Source organism: Daphnia pulicaria, chromosome 6, assembly GCF_021234035.1.
Source record: "Daphnia pulicaria isolate SC F1-1A chromosome 6, SC_F0-13Bv2, whole genome shotgun sequence".
Lineage (NCBI taxonomy): Eukaryota > Metazoa > Arthropoda > Branchiopoda > Diplostraca > Daphniidae > Daphnia > Daphnia pulicaria.
Genome location: NC_060918.1, coordinates 22331656 through 22353802, shown reverse-complemented (window position 1 = coordinate 22353802; position 22147 = coordinate 22331656). Strand labels below are relative to the sequence as shown.

The window sequence follows — 22147 nt, the reverse complement described above, 5'->3', positions numbered from 1 at the left end:
ATTTAAATTGCCTTTAACAAACTCACAATTCTGAAAAAGAACAAAAAAAATTGTACATGTTACCCTACACAGCCCAATAAAACGTTCAAGATATTTGTTTACTTACATGCTTAGTAGTTTCTCAACCAAATCAAACGGTTTTTTAGCAAATTCAACGACACGAGGGCTCTGAAAAATCCAGCACTGACAGTTGGGCGTAATAACGAGACTGCAAACGGTATGAGAATAGCATCGAAACAGTAAATACAACCGAAAACCCAGAGAATAATGATGCTGGATGGTGGAAACTTGGAATAAGATAACTTACTTGAAAATAAAGAGATGCAATAATTTTTGAAGAGTCCTGGAAGCAAAGGACTGTCGACGAGCCCAGCTATGTATCAATAGCTATGGTGTGATTAAGATGGATTAAATCAAAGCTGAACCATGGCTGAACGAAACACCTGACATTTTCTAAAAAATCGCCACCTACACGTACCGGTTGACACTCGAGTCGATTAACATAGCTATAGAATCGGCCTCTTCTTTTTCAAAAACCGTGATTATAATTGTGTAAGAACTGTTATCGAAGGGAGCGCCCTTATCTTTAGAAATTGTAATATTTAACACAGTCAACCAGAATCAGTTGAAAGCTGTTGAAAGATTGAAGAAACTCAAGAAGTCAAGAAAGATACCAGACGTCCAGACGACATTCGCAACCGTAACTAACCGATTTTCTTCATTATTATTAGTGGTTAAGGAAATCATTTAAAATAAGATTAAATATATACTACATAATATAAAATAAAACAAATAAAATACTACTAAATATTCTTGAATCTTGCCGCTTGATTTCGCTTCGGTATGTATCGGTTTGGCAACTTGACAGCATTGTCAACTCAGCTTCCGGCCCCGCCTCTTCAGCTTCCATTACCGCCATTCCGCCATAACTCGCAATTGTCTCCGACACGCGACACTTGTCAGTTGTCACACTATGCCTTGAAACTTCTGTCTATTAGGCACTAGGCTCTAGGCTGTAGCAATGGAATAGTGAAAGTTTTTTGTTCTGTTAATATTTTTGTCGAAATGTCGAGTTGAAACCTATGAATGTTGGCTGCTTCACTAGGTACTATCACTTTTTGTGAATGATAGGTGATAAATTTTGTTGAATCTATACTTCTTATTACAGAATGTATGGGTCCTAGACTAGCTTGATCTATTTCAACATGTGCAGGTGAATATGTAGTGATATTAACTGTTTTGGGACCACTTACTTAAGTATCAGTTTGGATTTGGATTTTATTCATGGATAAGTTCCCTATTCATTCAGTTATCTACAACAAGTCTTTGATTGCCAGCCCCCCTTTATGGTCGAGTTTCAATTGCAACAGCCTGTTAATATCTTGGGTGATCAGTTAAGGCCTCTAGTTTGGGATTGCATTATCTTGTGGACAATATGTGAGGTTTAACTCGTGTCTGTGCCAAATTTGCTCATTCATAGGTTGTTTTCCTGATTGGCCTGATCACATCAGCTGTTTACATTTTGTTTCTCTTCGATTCATCACCAACATATTCAGCTGAAAGTTTGATTATCATTCTGCGTTACCACAGAACTGGACTGATGATTTTGAGGATACTTGATTCTATTGTAATTGTCAAAATTGTTAGTGTTTGTATGGAATGTCTTTGATTATCTAAAAATAACATACTAATATAGTAATATTGTTTGTTTACAGATAATTCTAGTGTTGCGGCCCGGCGTTGCTGCAACGTGTGTACAGCTGGCGGTAACTGGTTGATCCTTCTCAACGTTGCATAAGTTATGTGTGCTAGTAGAAGCCATTTCCCACCATCCCCTATGATGATTTGGGCTCTTTCTGTCTTGGCTTCCGGCAATCCCGCACTAGGGGGTTACTCACAGGGTACATTGTTGCTCAATCCAACCCTCGGGAAGGTCTGAGACGAGGCTTTTCTCATTGTCGGAGAGATGCTCTAGCCGGGCAGCCTTTTCGTAAAGGCGTAGGGGAATAGAAAGGATATCGGTTGGAGCGTCGTTAGTCCCAAGATGTCCTTTAGGATTAGGCGGAGACCTCCATCCGATTGGAACTGCCTCTGTAGCTTGCGTTTTGAGTATAATCTGCGGGTTGTGGTTTGCCTTTATAGGTTTAATGCAAAACTCAATTCAGACTAATCTGCTGAAAGCCAATTGATGGATTGTTGCTCTGTTTCTGAGGGGATTACATTTTCCGCGTTCGCACAATTCTTATTTTATTTTTGTTTACAGGCGTTCGTGATCACCAGAATATGTAAAGGGCGAAGAAGGGATGGAAATTATGGATTGTTTGTTGATATTTAGACTTCTGCTGGCTTCCCCTAGTCCTCGGCGAAAGGCAAGAACTTCAAAAGGCATTATTCAACTATTACGTAATTGATGTTTACTTTTTGTTCCTTCAATTCCAGATTAGGGAGATTGGCCCTCAACTTTATAGTCAAGGGCAACGGCCAAGCCCAGCAAGAGATGGTTCGCTTTCGTGACTACCGGGAGCTGACTTACCTCCTTAAACGCATCAAGGCCTGGCTGAACAACCACATCCTGGTCGGATTCGAACAGCACGACAACAAGGCCGGAAACGAAGCTTGGTATTCATTGTTCGTTTTTTAAATTTTTAGTCTGGTTTGATCTTTGATGTTTTATTTTACCGAACAGCAGTTTGTTAGAACCCCAGCATTTCGCCGCCGTGGCCGCCCGGCGCGCATTATTCGTCAGCAAGAAGCTGGTCGTCGAGGAGGCCTTCGAGATCAGTCTCGGCGACAACACCCAGCACCGGGCGACCAGTTTGGAGCTGGTCAGTATAAAATGCCCTCAAGTTGTGGCTTCAAAGCGTCGAAGCCGAGCGTTGCGTCACCAATGAAATTGGAGTTCATTCTACTAATTACCATAGGGCCTTCAGATGCAGTCTCTTGTCTTCCATCGTGATGGGATGGTCAGTTTTCCAGGTATGTGCGTGTTGGAGCTGTTTCAAGGAAGGCGAAAAACACCATTATTTCTTTCTAATATTATAGAATTTATTTCGAATCGGGCCCAAGCTTCATAATTTCATATGGAAACTTGATTGAATACTTACGGTGGTAGATACCAAGCCTGGAATTCCCTAATTAGAAAAGGGTAACTTGTAACATGCAAAGAATCCTTTTTTCATTTGCCTTTTTTCTACCAAGTCATCCTTTGTGTTAGATTGCTAGAAATCGATCGTTTTCCAGTTTCAACTTGAGTCGAAAAAATATTCGGTATAATATCGCTAACTTTTGTTAATTTTTTTTTTTATTAATTTTTTTGTTTTTCATTTTCTACTATCAGAAAAAAGTTTTGTTTTATGTAGGCATCATGCACTCTTCACTTAAGCCTGCAAGGTATAATTTCTTAGCTTTGATTTCATGCAATAGATTCACAAATGAATTTCATCGCCAGGGTGTTGACAGCGTCGTACCAACGTCCGTCAATAAAGAAAGAAATATCGACGCTGAATTGCTCGGCATACGCTGGGTTGCAGTCGCTTCCGTTTGGAAGGCAGAAATCGGGTTGAGGACCGGAGGTAGAGTTAGGCGACCAATTGGTATAATTGAATTCTGCGTACGGCGGTGTAGTAGCCCACTCCCATTCCTTATTACCATCTCGAGAGTATCGTCCTGAAGTCCAGTAGATGTCTTTGGTTATTCCTGTAATTGGGTTGTCAAATATGGATAAGATTTAAACAATCCGTTGTTAAGGCAGTGATTTCCAGTTAATCTCTCACCTGGGGTGGCTAAATAGTGATTGTAGATCAAATCATTTTCCTGCGAACTTTCAATTTTGAGCAGAGCCATGTTTCCTCCACGACAAAAACTATCCGCACCCGCCCAGTCCCTTTTCTTTTTTGATGGCGAAGTAAAATTGTGTAGTTAGTTCAACAAAACCAATGTAGAAAATTTTTAAAACGTACGAGTTGGGAGAAGCAATAGCATTTGTTCCCAAGAGTCCAGCAGGGAACGTCAAAGTTGTCTTGGAGATAGTTGGGGCAATTTACTAATGGTAATAACAGTTTTAAAAAAATCAAATGTAAATGTCATCGGATGCGACAAACGACGCCCTGCATAGAACAGAACCTTAATTCGATTTCGATTGCTTATTTAACAAGCGATCCACGAATCAAGTAGACCAAAATCCCGGAGCGGCGTTCCAGATCTAAATCCGGAAAACGCCTTAAAAATATATAAAAAATATGGTCATGTTCGTCTCTGCACGCCGGATTTACCTGCGTTTGCAGAAAGACGAATTTCCCACCCGTTTACGAGATATTAAGCGTTAAAGTGTGGGTTTTTTGAATTTTGTCAGAAATGGGGGGTGCTTTTACATCGCTTTTCTGAAAAGCGAAGGAGCTATAGAAAAAACTAATTGTATAAAAAGGTTTATTGCTATCTCAACTAACAAAATCCAAAAGGAATTTTCTTTCCGGATTTTATTGGTTGAGATATGGCAAATTTCCTGAGAGGCTCATTTTTCCCTTTTCCCTCTCTGTCTGGCAGCCATTTTTTTGTACTCTCCGCCGCGCTCCTTGCGGAAGCAAGCAGAAGGTTTTATCTGTTGGCCTTCATTTTAGACCCATAGAAGTCATATCGGCCTTCATATTTATAGGAACCAAGCTGGCTTCCGCAAGGGGCGCGGAGGAGAGTACAATAAAAATGGCTGCCAGACAGAGAGGGAAAAGGGAAAAATGAGCCTCTCAGGAAATTAGTCATAACTCAACCAATAAAATCCGGAAAGAAAATTCCTTTTGGATTTTGGTTGTTGACATAGCAATAAACCTTTCTATAAAATTAGTTTTTACTCTAGCTCCCCCGCTTTTCCGAAAAGCGATGTAAAAGCACCCCCCATTTCTGACAAAATTCAAAAAACCCACACTTTAACGCTTAATATCTCGTAAACGGGCGGGAATTTCGTCTTTCTGCAAACGCAGGTAAATCCGGCGTGCAGAGACGAACATGACCATATTTTTTATATATTTTTAAGGGCGTTTCCGGATTTAGATCTGGAAAGCCGCTCCGGGATTTTGGTCTACTTGAATCGTGGATCGCTTGTTAAAACGTACAGGGTTGATAGGTCGTTGAGGTTGTCGTGGTCTTGGTTGTTTCTGTTGTTGCTTTTGTAGTTACTGTGGTAGTCGATGCTGTTGATGCATCGGTCGTCGTTGGTGTGCCACCACCAATCGACTCGCAAATGAAAAGGATAATAGTGGGACCAATTTCATCGAACCATAATCCGTTGTTGTTAAAGTTAAAGTTGATGTAGGCGAAGCTTCCAGTTTGGCTATGAGAAGGTTCTCCTGTATACCAATTGGTATAATTCATTGATTGGTAAGGTTCAGTAGACGCCCATTCCCATCGATTGCTCGAGTACTTTCCCGAAGTCCAATAGTAGTCTGTGCTGGGCAATTCTATCATTTGAATTTCAAAGGAACAGTATTTGTCAACTGAGAAGTATGGCGCGCTTGATGTCTGCTGGTACAGGTAATACGTTACGTGATATTGATTTGACTTGGTTGTAGATTAACTGATCTTCTTCGAAAGTTTCAATACTCAGCAGTCGCATGTTTTCGTCTCTGCAGAAGGTATCCGCACTCACCCACTCAAGGCGCTTTAAAAATTGTATGGGTAATATTTGAGAATTGATGTTAACGGAAAAATATTTGTCGATTAACTGATAATGATTGCCGATTATTACCTTTACTGTAGAAAAGCAATAGCATTTGCCGTTCAAAGTCCAGCAAGGCACTGTGGCGTCGTTCTGCAGGAATCCAGGACAAGCAGCTGTCGTAAGTTTAATTGCAAATGAGTTTGATTAATTCGATTGTAAGATACTTTACGTTTTAACCTTTTGATTCAAATTCCCCTATTGACGTTGCAATAACTTCACCAGCCCGGCAAACGGACATTGTAGTGATCGCTAGGAAGAATTGCAAAAAATAATTATTTTTCATTTCACGTGACGTTTTTGGTAGCCTACTTGAATCGTGATCCTGTTGTTGCCTACTGATTTCCCCGTGGAATAGTTAATCGTTTATATAAAAAAAGGTCATTCAATCAGCGGTGCAAAGGTTCCTCAAATGCGCTCGTATCCTTCCTTATGTAGATATCTAGTTAATATTTCCCACGTCAAATACTGTTGCTCAGTTATTTACTTGGTTGCCTTTTTTTTTTTTTTTTCTTTGATATTTACATTTAGGATAAGCATGGGATAAGTAGCTACAATTGTGCAAAGGGAAATGTTCGTTATTTACTTTTGAATTCCTTACACCGATAATAGTCTTGACATGTCCATCATTCAGTTTACGCAACATTTTGTTTTGTTGGATTTTTTGCTTTGGTTTAAGTCCAATGTTTGAAGAACGACTGACGTCAATTACTCGTACGGAATAGTTAATCGTTTATATGCAAAAGGTCTTCCAATCAGTGGTGCAAAGGTTCCTCAAATGCGCTCGTATCCTTCCTTATGTGGATATTTAGTTAATATTTCCCACGGCGAATACTGTTGCTCAGTTATTTACCTGGTTGCCTTTTTTTTTCTTTTTTTTCTTTGATATTTACATTTAGGATAAACATGGGATAAGTAGCTACAATTGTGCAAAGGTACTTTTCCTTGCACCGATGATAGTCTTGACATGTCCATCATTTTTTATGTTTTCCTATTTTTTTTTCTATTCTCAGAAGTGGCACCACGGAATATGTTTTTACGTTTTTTTAAACATTTAATGTTAATTCTACATTAAAAAAACGCAAAACTCAACGAGTCATTGTTTTATTTGTCATTTAGCATCGATAAATGAAGCTAGTACCTACCATGAGATGAGTCTGTGAAGATGCAAATGTAGATTTAATATGTCTGATAGTGAAGTGAAGTGAACTCAATGTTCATGAGATGAATCGATTTGTATTCGGGAGAAACGTCGTTATGAACAGGTACAGAGTGGGAATTTTATTCAGAAATACCTTTTGCCTTGATGACAACTTATTAAGTTTTCTATATACAAAGGACTCACCCTTGATGAATATCGCGTCCTTGTACTTGCCTGTTATTTTAAGATAGTTGTCAAAAGTCACAAGACGCTGGCCTGTATGACTTAATTCATCGCAATCTTTTAGAATTTTTAAAATCCTCACCATTTGTCTAAGTGTTTACTGATTTACTAGAGATTTGATTGACTTGAGTACCTAGTGGTGTGATTCCTTAAAATTCCGTATTCAAATGTGTAAGATAAAAACCGCGACTAACTTTCAATTTGCCCATTAAGCTTCTTTAACGTACCGTCAGATGGATTATCTCACATGAAGTCGTGAATGACGTCAGTGTATCGGTCTGCACACCAGTGTTAAAGCGCTAAAGTCGTGGGGTTGCGGGCGTCCCTAAACTGCGAAAGCGAAACGCGAAACGCGAAACGCCTAAAATGCGAAACAGCTGTGCGAAACGGACCCAAAAGTTGGGACCCTGTTTCGCATTTTAGTCTTTGGGTCCGTACTAAACTGCGAAATCGGTGTGAGCGAAACGTCGCAGTGTAAACGTCTTGGTAGCAGACGACAATGGACGCCGTCAACAAACAAATTGTTAAGAGTTTCAAATTTTCGAGACTTCGAGTTTCGCGCACCTTATGGCTGGTCCGCTGGTCTATTTGTGTGTTGACCATGAATACGAAATACCTTGAATGCAATATGCAATAGGTGTTTTTAATTAGAAGATTGGTATACAAAATTAATGGAACTTCTCGTTTCCATGTATCAGTATCAATCAGATTAACATTCTTAATTTTAAGGAAAGTTTAAGCTGATTAAATTTTAGCTTGATTTGGAACATGGTAGCTTTGATTTTTAGCTTGATATAAGGCACTCATACTGTTATGGCCGATTCTTTCTTTGTGCACGTACCTACTGGTTGATTTAAATTATTTAATGTAATGTATAATCCCTGGGCCATTACCTAATATTTTATTATTTAAAAATATCACCATGACGTGCTGCTCTATGTCTTTCATTGGTTTAATAATCGTAAAATGCGCATTAAAACATACAGGGATAGTGGCGAAGAAATCGAATTTGATTGCCCCCCTTCCTCCTTTAATGCCTCATCATATCGGGAGACAATGAAAAATGGCGGCAATCTCCGTCAATTTGGACCTCTGTGGAGAAAAGGAAAACTTTTTGTTTCGCAAGATGTTTCGCTCTTTAGTATGCCCTCCGGCATTTGGTCCCGCGAAACGGTCCAAAAATTTTGGTCCGTTTCGCACAACTTTTCCGCATTTTAGGCGTTTCGCGTTTCGCTTTCGCAGTTTAGGGACGCCCTGGGGTTGCTGCTAAGGACACATCTGTTTGAAACGTTCAGTTCTAATTTAGAAATGTCGATAATGAATGTCATTTAGTTAACCTTATGATTTAATGTATTGTCTTGAGTCATTACTAGCATAGATGTGCCTGACGTGCCAGTATTACGTCGTATTGCTTTTAGAACCTCACAATTCAAATTTCATTTGCAAGCTTCTGGTATTTCATTTTTGCCAGTTCCTCCACTGCATGCTAGTCTCACTTTTTAACTAGTTTTGTCACTTTTAAGTCTTGTTTGCTGTTGACATTTGACATTTCCATTTCATCACCTAAGATTTGAGTCTCAATGTTCGTGGTCTGCTTATCAGATGAAAATTGTGACTGCCATCATCCAACAAAAATGGTATGCGATTGTTCACCAGAGAATGTTTATGCTATAGTCGTGTAAGCCTCTTATCTCTCCATTCTGTTTGTCTATTGCAGTATGCATTTTTCCCACCAAACTGCTACATTCTAATCCAATCTATTGTTCGTTTTTCTCCGAATCTCTTTGAAAAAATAAGTATCAAAATTAATTTTTATTTTATTGTTTCAGTGTTGCTGCTTTGGAGCTGGTGAACTTTAATTGTTTCGTTCGTCGACGAGGAGAGATGCCATTTCAATCAACGATCAGCAAGCTTCAGGTTACTAATTTTATTTGTTTTTTTTTACCCCATTATGTCAAAGGCAAGTTGTCGAAACTTCTGACTGATGGGATAAATTAATTGGAACTGGAGACATGCTAATAATGCCATGTTTTAAAATCTTAAGAGTTATAGTTCAGTTGGTAGCCGGTGAAATAGGACCTAACGAAATAGGCCCCTACAAAATAGGCCCGTCAAATAGGACCTACAAAATAGGACCCTACAAAATAGGCCCACTATAGAAAATATTTCTAAAGCGGTCCTATTTCTCCGTCAAAGTGGGCCTATTTCTCCCATTTATTTCTAAGTTCCATTAGGTACTCTGAAATATTTTCATAAAAACATTCGACCTACTCTACATGAGCGAGAAGGCGGAATAATCTGCGAGAGATCCGCCACCGTATATATTCATTGCCGTAGCTCAAACCACGATGAGTGATTTCACACATTGCCGTTTCGTTTTTCACATGTTAGGCAGCTGATTCCCGTCTTTATTTTTTGATGAACGTATTCCCCTTGATCTTAACTGTAAAACTCATTTGTTCAAACGTCGTTTTCACTTATTAACTATCGCTAATTAAAAAAAATGAACAAATTTTCGTGTTTTCTTCGCCATTTATTTGTTCCGTAGCTCGATCCCCCCTTCAGCGGCTCAGCCTTGAACGCGTCTCTCCCCTTCAGCGGCTCAGCCTTGAACGCGTCTCCCCCCTCTACCTATGCTAATGCCAGTACTCAGGTGAAGTAGGAAATGAAAATGTTTGATGAAATAAATCTTACGGATTGATTTCAAACATATCCATAACAATTTCATGTTTTTTAAAGCAACAAACGCATATCACTTTTAAGTTTCTTGTTTTATGCGGCTGACGCGAGGTGCTGCTCAAGCCGGCCAGAAGGGTGGTCGAGCAGGGGAGGCTGCACGCACTCGTGCGAGAGGGGTGAGTGAAGGGGGGTTTACCTGGGCCATACCATACACTCCCATGTTTTCCCTTTTCCGTACATGTCAACAGGTGGTCTAGTGGTTAGCACCTCGGGCTATGAATCTCAAGCGCCGGTGTTCGAATCTCGGCTACGTCGAAATAGAATTTTATTTACAAAATATTTTAGAAAAATTAATAGCTCAACAGCATAAAGCGGTGTGGAACTATCCTGGCGAAATTGATCGTTTTTTTTTTTTTTAATTGATAAAGAAGAAAGAAATATACAGCACGAAAAGAAAATTTCTATTATAGTTGAATACCAAATGTGGTTTTGAAGATTTCCATCTATCGGTGATAGTGGCGTCAGTAGCGTGGTTCAATAGCGTCATGAAGATGGCGTCATCTGCTCATCGTCAACTTCAGCGTTTAATTTACAAATAAGAAATATAAATCTTATAAAAAAATAAAAATAGCTTCAACATGTGTACATTTTATTTTTAATCATTTTAAAATTTGAATTACAATTTTCGTTACATTTGATCTGTAAGAATTCAATTTTGAATCATTTTCATTTCAAATTGATTCACACACATAGCAGACGCCAACACATCAAGCGTCATCAATAGCGTGGTCTATGGTGCAATGCCTTTCAACCTTAATGAGGAAACACAAAGCGTTTAATGCCAACTTGTACCTGAAATCCAGAAAAATAAATCAAAATGTTCACATTTTTTATTACAAAAGTTATACCTTTTGAAATTTTCGGCTTTCAACCGTGCGCCTGCCACAGGATTAGAAGACTTATTTGTTGGAGATGTATAATTCCTAAAATGATGGCGTATAAAATATGGTTAACTCTTTATAAGTATAGCAGTGCATATCGGCATTTAAAATAGCTTATACCATTATGCACTTCAAACAAACTTGTGAGGGTAGGTACGACTTCTTGCATAAGAGCTGTCGCTTGCGCTGATTCCAGTTTGGTAATTTGTCCGTTTTCGCTTCACTTGAAACCTGTCACAATGGCCGAATTAATTGGCCGATTGGATCTACGTCATTTTTATTAAATTTTTTCCTGAATATCAAAAGAGTATTTACCTGCACGGATTTAGCAAGCACTGCATGGATCTGATTGCTGAAGAACGTGAATAGTAACCAACCCGGTAGAGAAAATACTACTACCCGTAGCTCTAAACTATTGTGCGAATCTATGGTTACAGCAGACTTATCTTTCAGTACTTTTTGCTCTGGTAAATGTTCTTCAACTTCAACACGCTTGTCGTAGGCTGCAATATTGAAAAATACGATGCAGAATAATCCTTTCGTGACTTCGGAGGGGCAAACCAACCCCAATCTCCATCATCACTCAAAATTTTACTAGAAGAGCTCGTCTGTAAATGAGAATTCAGTCATACAACTGTAAATTTTAAAATTGATTGCCCAGTTGTTAAAGTTTAACCTGTTAAGATGCTGTCTGGTGGTCCTCAGTTGATTTCTGTTAGAGAAGATCCCTATATGTGGAATGCCAATGTTTTCAACTGTTACATCTGCTAACAAGGAATCTGAAAATGGTTATACTTACAAATAATGCAAATCAACCTGTTTACTCCTAGGCTAGTTAGGGGTTGGCATATTATAAATTGACAGGGCACCATCACACTCAGATGCCATGGCTCGATAAAATTGTTGCACATCTGTGCAGCCCCTGAACTATAAAGAAAACAAAGAGATTAAAAGCCAACTTTAATCAAACTAACAAATAATGCAATCAACCTGTGTACTTCTTTGTAGCAAGCTTCTGGCTGATGAAGAGGTTCTAGCTTGCTGCTTGCGAGTCTCCTCTGACCAATGCTGGTGTTGAAATCACTAAGAAGTATGGAGATTAACTAGTTTGAAATAATGCAAAATGAATTGCAGACACACACATACCAGCACACGAATAAAGAAAGCATATTGTGTTAACACAGGGCACGCCAATCACGACGCTTACATAGGGCACGCCAACCATGACGCTAACAGGGCACGCCAACCATGACGCTAACGGGGCACGCCATCATGACGCTAACGGGGCACGCCATCATGACGCTATCTTTTCAACCAAGTTGAGCATTCCAATTAGAATAAATATTGACAACATTATAACCTTATTTACCTGAAATTGCTCACTCCAGCAGTAACACTTATCATAGAGCACAGACCACGCTATTCAAAGATGCTTGGCGTCTGCTTGACATAAAAACGATTCAAAATCGATTTCTAACAAATCAAATGTTTCAAAAAAAACAATTTACATATTTATTAAAAATGATCAATAATAAAATGATTTTTATTTTTATTTTATAACTTTACTTTTTCTTGTTTGTATTTGTAAATTAACGATGAGGTTGATGATGGATTGATGGACAGATGACGCCATCTTCATGACGCTAATGAACCACGCCATTTTAACCGATAGATGGAAATCTTTACACAAATAGAATCAAAAATTAAACCACATTGAAAAATTCGTTTAAGACCTCGTAATAATTTATAAAAAACATTTTCATTAAATGCGTAAGAGTCGATGATGGTTGATGGTTAATGGTTGATGATGGACAGATGACGCCATCTTCATGACGCTATCGAACCAAGCGCCTTTTACCGACTTTTACCGATAGATGGGGAATTTTTAAAACCAGCATTTTAAAATATTATACAAAACAAAAATTCGTTTCGTGTATAAAATATATTTAATTGTCAATAAAAACGTTTTCAATAAAAGAGTACAAATTATTTCATCGAAATTGTTTGATTGAATTCTTCACCTATGGCCTATGCACTGGGCAAGCGACGCGTTGAAGGCCGAAGGGGAGATCTGGCTAGGGGAGAAAAAACTGCAGAGCGAGCACGTTTATTTACTTATTCTTTAAAATAAATCAGTTCTGAAATGAAACTGGAATTTTTAACAAATGAACTTAATAGTTATGATTACGGTTATTATGTTTAAAAAATTAAAACTTGAATCCGGCTACTTAACGTGTGATTTACAAGACGGTAAAGTGATATCAGATGTCATAGCTGTTTGAGCTACGGCAAAGTATATACAGAGTGGCTGTTTCACTCTTGATTAAACCGCCTTCTCTCGCCCAGAGACTTGGTTGACTAATTTTTGAAAAATTTCCTTGTCTCTTATGAGACTTGGAAATATTGAGGAGAAATAGGCCCATCAATAGGTAGAAATAGGACCGCTTTAGAAATATTATCTATAGTGGGCCTATTTTGTAGGGTCCTATTTGGTAGGTCTTATTAGACGGGCCTATTTTGTAGGGGCCTATTTCGTCCGGGCCTATTTCACCGCCATTCGTTCAGTTTCCTTGATTAGGCCTTGTTTTTAACCAGGTATTTTACGAATTCGTCATTTGCAGGGTCTGCAGTCTGCTGCAATAATACGAGTTGGATCAGAATTTGACCAAAAAGTACTTTGAAATTTTGCCTTTAAACGTTTTCCCTTCGAGATCAGTAGTCGACGGATTTTCCGCCTCTGTCAGAACTTTGTTAGTCAGATGGGGTAAAGTTTTTCGTTCGTCCTCCCAGCTAGTAGTTGACGTCAAGCGTCTTGAAAGGGAAATTGTCTTTCATGGAAAAAGAAAAATTGAATCAATGTTAAAGTGGAATAAAATTAGATGTAAATTCATGTTTGAGCGCCACCAGGAACTTCCCCCCGGTCGCCATGCCTATGCTCCCTTATTTTGGGTCGGTAAACCGAGGCGGGAAGTTAGTTCCTCATTTGAATATCCTATTCTTTTTCGTCGCTTATTACTTCTTGCAACGCAACTTTAAAAAAAATGGCAAAACTTGGCCATCGCCAAGGTGGTTGGCAATGCCCCTGCAGCTCAGTCAAATCTTACACGCGTCTGCTCACCATATTTGTCCAACTTAATTGTGTGTAATGTTTGTGTTTGTGTATAACATGTGCACAGGCTCTTGTCACTGGCTTGTGCGCAATGGTAACGGAATACCAATACAGAACCGTGTCATTACCGCTCAGCCAACGAGAAATTAATTTAAATTCGTTTTTAGGTTACCTGCAGAGCGGTCCACTCTAATTGGAGTTTGCATGAAGGAGACTGTGCATTATCGAGTGACGCCATCTGGTCGTGCTGGTGGTGCATGGATCAGCATAATTTCGAATGTAATTAAAACGGATTATTCATTTATTCCTTTAGTTAATTTTCAAGTAGCAGAGCATCGTTGAATGAAAACTAACGCGTTTGCCAATTTGTTTGACTTGCAACAGGGAAATCAAAACAGGAAGGATCCCCTGGTGGCGTTTCATTTTCCCAAAGTCTGGATCCCTATACAGTCGTCCCTGCGTCACATCAACTGCACACGACCACCGAGTTGTTGGGTACATCCGCACTTACGGGCTACAGTACAACAAAGCCCCCCGTAGGCCTTTTTTGGGGCTTTTGTTGTTGTTTGAGGCGCCGGCATCTATTGCGCAAGTCTCACGTCGAAGGCGGGCCAGCACTCCAGCAGAGCCAACAAAAAGAGAAAAGAAAAAGTGTGACGGTGACATGCCGTGCGATCAGAATGTTGTAAACATTCGGGTTCAGGATGACCACCTGACGCGTTCTCTCTTCTTTCTTCTCTCCAGTAGTTGCCATTGCACCAATCCTTCAAACAAAAGGAAATATCCAACTGGGACAAAGGCCATTTGATAGCCTTGGGACTACAACAAATCATCCGACTCGTGTGTGTGTTGTACGAAACGTTTTGCTGCAATCCATTGATCGTTTGGAAACTTTGAAGCAGTGAACAATGACGTCGCTCAAGTGGAAAATCGACTCGCCGTTTGCGGCTTTGCTGCTCCGACTGACTTTTCTGCTTGTGCCACTCTTCCAGAACGACGGCCGTGGAGTGGGAGCCAATCCGGACGCCAAGCGCCTCTACGACGACTTACTGAGTCATTACAACCGATTGATTCGACCCGTGAGCAACAACTCGCAAGTCGTCACCGTCGGTCTCGGTCTCCACCTCACCCAACTCATCGATTTGGTAATATGTTTGCACTTTCTCTCTCTGGTTCGCTGTTTGATTTGACAAACTTGTCAAGTGGTATAGCCCCGGGAAATGAGGGTTGCGCCTGTATAGGATATGAGGTGACGGTCCGATCGTTTGCTGTAAATCAACACCCGCAATGGTCCAGCGCCCCTTTCAATCGCAGCTGCTGCTGGACGAGTGTCGGATGAAAAGGGGGAAAATCTCGTAAGGATCGCTTCTGCCGTCGTCGGACCGTACAATATTGCGCTCTCCCGTATATACCCCATAGCCCCCCTATGGGTATGGCCCCATAAGCCCAATATATTGTCAACAAATTGCCGATTGGTGCTGCTGTAAAAGAACCCCACAACCTCTCTCCCCCTATTTCTACTTGTCGGGCCAAAGCTTTGGATGTTGACAATATTATATCGATCGCAAACTTTTCTTTCCTTTCCCGCCCGTGTGTCTAAATAAATTGGGAAAATTGTGGGAGGCCGGGGACCTTTTTGTGTGTGTGTCGCCGTATATAAATTCTATTTCTTTCTTTCTCTTTTCTTGTGTTTTTATAGGATTTAAAGAACCAGATCCTCACCACCAACGTCTGGGTCGAGCATGTGAGTACTCTGTCAGCTGTTTTCCTAATTGCTTTTCGGTCTCTCTCTCTCCTCGCGTAATCTATTACACAAGTTACAAGCGAAAGCCAAGTGGGTTCCGCTTATAATATAGTTGTTTTTCCATTTTTTGGCAAATCAGCCCCCCCGCTGAAAGTTTCCGGATGGAATAAGAAAAACTGCCCAAGTGGATTGTCGATGATTTAAAAAAAAAGGCGACTCATTTTCTTTTCTTTTCATTTTTTGATAATAGGAATGGAAAGACTCCAAGTTGACTTGGGACCCCGAAGAGTACGGTGGAGTCCGTGAACTAATGGTTCCATCGGAGCACATCTGGTTGCCGGATCTGGTCCTCTACAACAAGTATAAGTTGACATTTTCTAGATTAGATACAAGTTTCTAGCACATCGGGGGCCCCCATAAACTTGATTTGATTACACACACACACAGCAATCCATTAAGACTGTCTAGAGAAGAAACTTTTATAGACATGTGTGTGTGTGCAGGCCCTCGAGTTTTCTCCCTTTTACGAACTGCTGCCAGTCGAAAAAGATGAATAACGTCGAGTATATTTCTTTTTTATTTTATTTTATGATTGCGATGATTGCCCTGCCGACAGCGCCGACGGTGAGTACGCGGTAACGACGATGACGAAAGCCATTCTGCACAGCGACGGCCACGTCAAATGGTAAAGTGTCGCACGATTTTCAAAATGTCAGACTCTGCTTATTAGTGGGGCTGGGTCCGTTTGGCAACAACAGCGGAAATATTGATCTTCCCTCATTCTCTCATTCTGGCAGGAATCCGCCAGCAATTTTCAAATCCTATTGTGAGATTGACGTCCGCTACTTCCCGTTCGATACTCAGACATGCTTCATGAAATTCGGCTCCTGGTCGTACAGCGGTCTCCAAGTAAGTCCCACCACCGTGCCATCAACATTAACTGGCGAATGCCAAAGTCGGCTGCATTTTTAATGGATCCACATCAAATGCACTAATGAACCACCACCACCACCAGACGTACTGGCCCAGCAGCTCACACTGATGGACTAGTAACTATGTGTGTGTACGGGCGTGTATATCTTATAGTTTCTTCTTCTTCTTTTCGATAAGTGCACTAGCTATACTGGTGAGACTGCGGGTGTAATGAGGGAGAATTATCCGTTATAGGGAGAAAGGAGCTGGAAATAATGATCACACGCAATATCGTCCTGCTATAAAGGGTAACGGGAAGGAAGCAAAGGGAGAAAGGATGTCGAGTGTCGTTCTTGGAATAACTAATAAGCCTGATTATTTTCAAGTCACTTGGGAGAGCAGCGAGAGAACCTAGTGGGTTCTCTCGTGCCGCGAATTCATCACGCTCTGCTTATTGACTTATTTTTTCCCCTTCCGCTTTGATGCCTCTTCCTTGATGAAGTACTTTTCTTGTTTATTTTTATTTCCTTTTATTTTTTTTTGGCCACTACCTGCGGCAGGGGCTTTTTTTTTTCATTATGACGGATCATGTTGTGTAAGTCTTAAAATTTTCATAAAGAGACTGTGGGAACGCGCAAAAGTTGACGAAATTTATTGGCCGGCCCGGAAAAAGGCCGTTCATCTTCTGTTTTTTTATTGCCATGCCAAGGTATTATTATTATTATTATGATGGAGGAAATGGCTTATTAAAAAGTCAGCATCTCCTGGGGGGGACTCTTGTGTGTTTTTGTTTTACTTTACGGGCCATTGACGATGCAAATGTGTCTAGACTAATAAATTAATAATTTCTTACGCTTTGGTATTTTCAAGATGAATCTTAGGCATCTGCATTCACCCGACGAGGATCTCGTGGAAATCGGCATGAATTTAAAGGATTACTACCCCAGCGGCGAGTGGGACATTCTGAACGTTCCAGCCGAGCGTCACGCCAAGAAATACGACTGCTGTCCGGAATTCTTTGTCGGTAATTTAGTATTTTCTTTTATTATATAATCGATGATGATGGCGCGGGGACTAGAAGAAGAAAAAGTCCCATTGTAATTGTATTTGTAATTCAATTGAAAATGACATGAAAAATCTTCTTTTATTTTCTTTTCTATTCCGGGCTGTTGGCATCAGACATCTACTTCAACATCACTCTGCGGAGGAAGACGCTGTTCTACACGGTGAATTTGATTATCCCGTGCGTGGGCATCTCGTGCCTGTCGGTGTTGACTTTCTATCTGCCGGCCGACTCTGGGGAGAAAGTGGCTCTTTGCATTACCACTTTGCTGTCGCAGACCATGTTCTTCCTGCTCATGTCGGAAATCATCCCGTCAACCTCGCTGGCCATGCCCCTCCTGGGCAAATACCTGCTCTTCACCATGTGTCTGGTGGGACTGTCTGTCCTCATCACCATCGTCATCCTCAACGTCCGCTACCGTAAACCTTCCACCCACAAAATCTCGCCGTGGGTCAGGCGCTTCTTCATCCAGCAGCTGCCCAAAATGCTCCTCATGCGCATACCCAAGGACTCGTCGACTTCGCTGCCCAACACTCCGTCCATCGAGGTGAATTGATTTGTCTCTGATTCCTTATTACATGGGGGCCATCCATTGTTGGAATGGGCCAACAACTTTGTCCTCGTTCCGTCTGGTATATTACGTGACGCTTGATCTCTCGTGTAGGCAACATCGGGAGGAATTTCATCAAGTCTCATGTTACAGCAGGACAACAATGCGGCCGCCGCTCCCCGCCTAGCCTCGTCGTCGTCATCTGCACAGCATCCAGCTCGAATGACGTCATCGCCTTCTATTCGCCGCTGGTCCCGCACGGCGTCGCCGTTTCACTTTGGCTCCCAGTTGCTTTGTGAAATCATCAACTACAATTCCGTTCAGCAGCAACAGCAGCAGCAGCAGCAGGAGAATTATTACCAGCAACAATATCCGCATCCGCTTTGCGCATCGCGACTTCCTCCGCCGCCACAGACGCCGTCGTCTCCCATTTCAATGATAACGACCCTGCCGTTATATCCGCCTCCTCCGCCACCCCTTTCATTCTTGCCGACTCAACACCCACCACCACCTCCACCACCACCACCCGGCCTCGCCTCTTCTTCTTCTCAACTGACATATCCCCGGCGTTCCAGCACTCCCAGCGACGACGACGACAGCAGCCTGCGATCCTGTTGCGATGGAGGAGCTCCCGCCGGTGCCATGGCAACGGACGCCTCAATGATGGGCCGTGATTGCGCCATGATGATGACTTGCAGCCCCAACGATGATGATGATGACGGCAGCTTACTGATGAGAAGACGACGTCGTCACAGCAGCAGCGGCCTCCACCACCAGCGTCGCCGTCGCGTTCCCAAACGCTTTCCGCTGGAATTGCAAAAGGCCATCCGAGATGTCCAGTTTATCCAGAACCACATGAAACGTGCCGACGAATACGATGAAGTGAGTCTTTTTTTCCATCCGCCCGTTATTACATTTTTATCGGTTCAGAGGAGGCGATATGCGATGGATCTGTGAAAAGAAGAAGGGAAAAGTTGATTGGATTTAGTAGGTCCTTATTCGTGGCGTCGGCGTCGATCCTGGAATTGGTAAATAGACGGCGGACGGGCGGGGTGGATTCTCGTCGCCAGATTTGAATATCGACGCTGGATGAAAAGGGCGGGCGCTGGATGGCGATGAATGGTTTACATTCATGTTGTTGAGGGGAAGTCTATGAAGGAAGGCGCATGGATTTATAGACCATCTTACTAGTACTACTACTAGAAGGGTGAGGCAATAACATCGAAAATCTGGAAGGATCTCTCCAGAGGACTTGGGACGTTCTCGCAGAGACTATATCTGGGCCGCCGAATGTCCTATATACTTTTTTGAGTTGGAGCTAGGGTCTGTACAGCTCTATATGAATAAGGGAAGGAGGCGAAATCCAATATAGCGAAAAGATAAATGGGCCAAAAAGCGAGACATGTTTCGACTATCTACTTGTATTGCTGATATCCGGGGCCAAAGAAGAAGAAGAATAGGTCCTTTTCATACACAAAAGCCATATCTCTTTCTCTCTCTGTGCTATATAGGTGGTGCCCATATAAGGAGAAAAAAGAGACGTAATCAAAAGATACAGAAATCTTTTTCTTTATTTCTTTTTTTTTTCTTGTTTACCATTTCCAAGTGCATGTGCCTCGCCCGGGATTTATATCCTTTAGTAGATCGGCTAGTCCTTTGTATAAATATCAGTTCCATAAAGGGTTAGGCGGGGGGGGGTTGCCACTTCCTATTGTTGTGCGGAGACACACACATCACGATGCCAGCGAGATTCTGTTTCCATGTGTGTGCGAATATCACGAGTTGTACAGCCAAGAGCGAGTGCGACGGCACGTGATGCTGTACCCCCGGTCGCCGAGTGCACTATCCGCCTGCAGGTCTGCAGTGGAGGAGATATATATTGCACTAACGTGCAACTATATAACATTAGGGCGAAAAAAGATAAACCCTCCCCAAAAATAAAATAAGACTTTTTTCGGACACACACACAGACAACACTGTACATTGGTAGATAGAGTGAAAGACTGCCTTCCGGGCTGTTAGTCAATTCCGTGTCGCACGCCGTATAACCCCCCCAGCCAGCCCCCCTAGCTAGCTAGCTAGCTAGCTAGCAGAGTCTAGCCCGTCCTAATAGTATTATGTCTAGTAGTTATACATCTCTCTGACGGCTGCTGCTGCTGCATCGTGTCTTTTGTGATGTTCTTCTGTCTCTCTCTTTCGAGTGTTTTTCTCTTTCATTTCCTCCTTCATCCCGACGACCGTCTGTCTTGTGTGTGTGTACCAGTATATAGGTCCTTCCACCTCCTTTATTCCGCTATCCCTCCGCTTCAGTCAGATACACACTCGGCGGAACAGGGCCCAGCAGGATCCATCTCTCTCCGCTTCTTTGCCTAGCTGCTCCTTGACTGAACGTTGTTGTGTTTCCCTCTGAACATTTTTCGCTCCCACCACCCCGGCGACGTTGGGCCTCCTCCTACGCTCCTTCTCTCTTTGCTTAGATACTGGCAAATAATACTATAGTGGAGGGTTCGGTGTGCCGACGAAATCCCGAGCCACGATCAATACCATCCGCGGACGAAGCGGCGGCAGCGGCAACGGCAAGAAGGGAATCATATTCCGCCTTTATAACACACGTCTTAACGCCAACTTTCCAATTCTTTCTTTCTTTCTTTCTTACTTCCGCACGCTCTATCGTGATCGATAGATATTGCCAGCGAAACTCGAAATACTCAGTTTCAGTTTCACACGACGCCAAAGACAAATTCAGTCGCTATATAAAGGAGCAACAACAACACAAGAGAGAGAAATGATAGATGATAGGCTCCTATTTAAGCTCCTTTTCACCCCCCGTTTTCTTTTCCGTTGGCTTAGCCCATTATAGACGTTGACACAAGAGACGCGCCCGCCCGTTATTTTTAGAGAATTGTCTGAGATTTATTGGGGAAAAAGAAAAAGTTGTTGTTGTTGTTCTTTTTCCAGGCTCCTTTGATGTCTTTCCCCCTTTTGATAAATCTCTGTTTGTGTATTTTTTTACAGGAGGATAACGATTGGGGTTTCATCGCCATGGTATTGGATCGCTTTTTCTTGTGGGTCTTCACGGCCGCCTCCCTCTGCGGAACCATATCCATCCTGTTCACGGCGCCGGCTCTCTACGACGACTCGAGTCCCATCAATCTCAAATACCTCGACCGATTGGGATTCTACTGACCGTGTCGGCTTGTCAACCTTAACACAATCATTTGACGTAACTAACCACAAAAGCCCGGGGCAGGAGCAGGGGCCCCGATATTATTTTCCTTTGCAACCGGCCCCACGTACATCAATTTCATCTCTCGTATATTAATGTTGACACGAGTCATTAGTGTGTCGTAGAACAAGAAGACGTGGGTTATATATAAAGCGAAAGCCTGCACGATATTTGTCGTAATCATATCTCTATACTACTAGACTTCCTCTTGTGTATTATATGCTAGGAGATTTTGGACGTATAAATAGCCCCCCCCCCCCCTTCCTACACACACAAATACAATGGCAGCTGAAGAAAGAAAAAGAAAACCTTTTAGACGGTATCCTGGGAGATTGAGTGGGGGGGATTTTCCCATCTCTTTTTTTCTTTTTATGTTGTTTCTATACATCATCCGACTTCCATCCCATAAGCGGAATATCCACGGCTGCACACACATTTCCTATTCTCTTTTCCTCGGCTGATATATCTATATACTCTAAGAAGCTTATCGTAATCATGTTTTATATTGACGAGCATTCAATCTAGTCCGCATGATGGATTCGCTCTCGTCTGTTCCGTCATTTCATTCATCTGTTTTTTTTTTTTGGTTTTTCATCCATCGCATAATTTCATTACGTGTAATATGTAAACGTTTCAAGCTGGAAGATTTGTCTGTGTCGAAACAACGAAAAAATAAATTTGTTGTATGTCAAAGCACTTCATTTTTTTTTTCAATTATTTAATGTCGGAACCGTCCAGCTGACCTTTTGAATAGATCGAATCACGCGCGGTCCCGCTCCCCTCTTTATTTATTTATTCAAATTTTTAATTAAAATTTAAGGGAACAATGCCC

At 41.6% G+C, this 22147-nt stretch overlaps 3 protein-coding genes and 1 long non-coding RNA gene across 9 annotated transcripts; 2 read left to right on the top strand and 2 right to left on the bottom strand.

Annotated features, from left to right (window-relative positions):
* The first annotated feature begins 465 nt into the window (after positions 1-465).
* Positions 466-2976, top strand: LOC124342893. Of its 2 annotated transcripts, none has more exons than XM_046796104.1 (4): positions 466-1105; positions 1169-1213; positions 2440-2619; positions 2690-2976. In XM_046796104.1, exons 2-4 carry the CDS (start codon positions 1206-1208, stop codon positions 2889-2891), a joined length of 390 nt encoding a protein of 129 aa, XP_046652060.1. In that variant the 5' UTR covers positions 466-1105; positions 1169-1205; the 3' UTR covers positions 2892-2976. The 2 variants fall into 2 exon arrangements, with proteins under 2 accessions (XP_046652060.1, XP_046652059.1); XM_046796103.1 differs by having other exon boundaries at positions 2687-2976.
* Positions 2977-3304: 328 nt separating this feature from the next.
* Positions 3305-6059, bottom strand: LOC124342745. Its single transcript, XM_046795884.1, has 7 exons — positions 5888-6059; positions 5738-5823; positions 5536-5650; positions 5106-5450; positions 3960-4042; positions 3774-3888; positions 3305-3696 (listed from the first exon to the last, which is right to left on the bottom strand). Exons 1-7 carry the CDS (start codon positions 5991-5993, stop codon positions 3413-3415), a joined length of 1134 nt encoding a protein of 377 aa, XP_046651840.1. The 5' UTR covers positions 5994-6059; the 3' UTR covers positions 3305-3412.
* Positions 6060-10448: 4389 nt separating this feature from the next.
* Positions 10449-13000, bottom strand: LOC124342905. 5 transcript variants are annotated; one of them, XR_006918935.1, is made up of 11 exons: positions 12733-13000; positions 12278-12391; positions 12081-12184; positions 11858-12017; positions 11702-11794; positions 11511-11638; positions 11388-11439; positions 11027-11319; positions 10832-10942; positions 10679-10753; positions 10449-10622 (listed from the first exon to the last, which is right to left on the bottom strand). It is a non-coding gene; the product is annotated as an uncharacterized LOC124342905 (long non-coding RNA). The 5 variants fall into 5 exon arrangements; XR_006918937.1 differs by lacking the exon at positions 12733-13000 and having other exon boundaries at positions 10832-10977; positions 12278-12531; XR_006918938.1 differs by lacking the exon at positions 12733-13000 and having other exon boundaries at positions 10450-10622; positions 11511-11633; positions 12278-12523.
* A 963-nt stretch (positions 13001-13963) lies between these two features.
* On the top strand, positions 13964-22011 carry LOC124342621 (acetylcholine receptor subunit alpha-L1-like). Its single transcript, XM_046795671.1, has 10 exons — positions 13964-14099; positions 14205-14965; positions 15520-15564; positions 15815-15924; positions 16181-16249; positions 16362-16473; positions 17347-17500; positions 17656-18086; positions 18204-18971; positions 21105-22011. Exons 2-10 carry the CDS (start codon positions 14729-14731, stop codon positions 21273-21275), a joined length of 2097 nt encoding a protein of 698 aa, XP_046651627.1. The 5' UTR covers positions 13964-14099; positions 14205-14728; the 3' UTR covers positions 21276-22011.
* Positions 22012-22147: the final 136 nt, after the last annotated feature.

Bases quoted from the DNA above. Each gene is read 5' to 3' on its own strand.
- LOC124342893 (XM_046796103.1), top strand. The intron at 2,620-2,686 runs GTATTCATTGTT...TTTACCGAACAG, and splicing joins AAGGCCGGAAACGAAGCTTG to CAGTTTGTTAGAACCCCAGC.
- LOC124342745 (XM_046795884.1), bottom strand. From the start codon at position 5,993: ATGAAAAATAATTATTTTTTGCAATTCTTCCTAGCGATCACTACAATG. The intron at 5,824-5,887 runs GTTAAAACGTAA...AACTTACGACAG, and splicing joins AGGGGAATTTGAATCAAAAG to CTGCTTGTCCTGGATTCCTG. The intron at 4,043-5,105 runs GTACGTTTTAAC...TATTACCATTAG, and splicing joins CTCAACGACCTATCAACCCT to TAAATTGCCCCAACTATCTC.
- LOC124342621 (XM_046795671.1), top strand. From the start codon at position 14,729: ATGACGTCGCTCAAGTGGAAAATCGACTCGCCGTTTGCGGCTTTGCTG. The intron at 15,565-15,814 runs GTGAGTACTCTG...TTTTGATAATAG, and splicing joins CCAACGTCTGGGTCGAGCAT to GAATGGAAAGACTCCAAGTT. The intron at 16,250-16,361 runs GTAAAGTGTCGC...TCATTCTGGCAG, and splicing joins AGCGACGGCCACGTCAAATG to GAATCCGCCAGCAATTTTCA.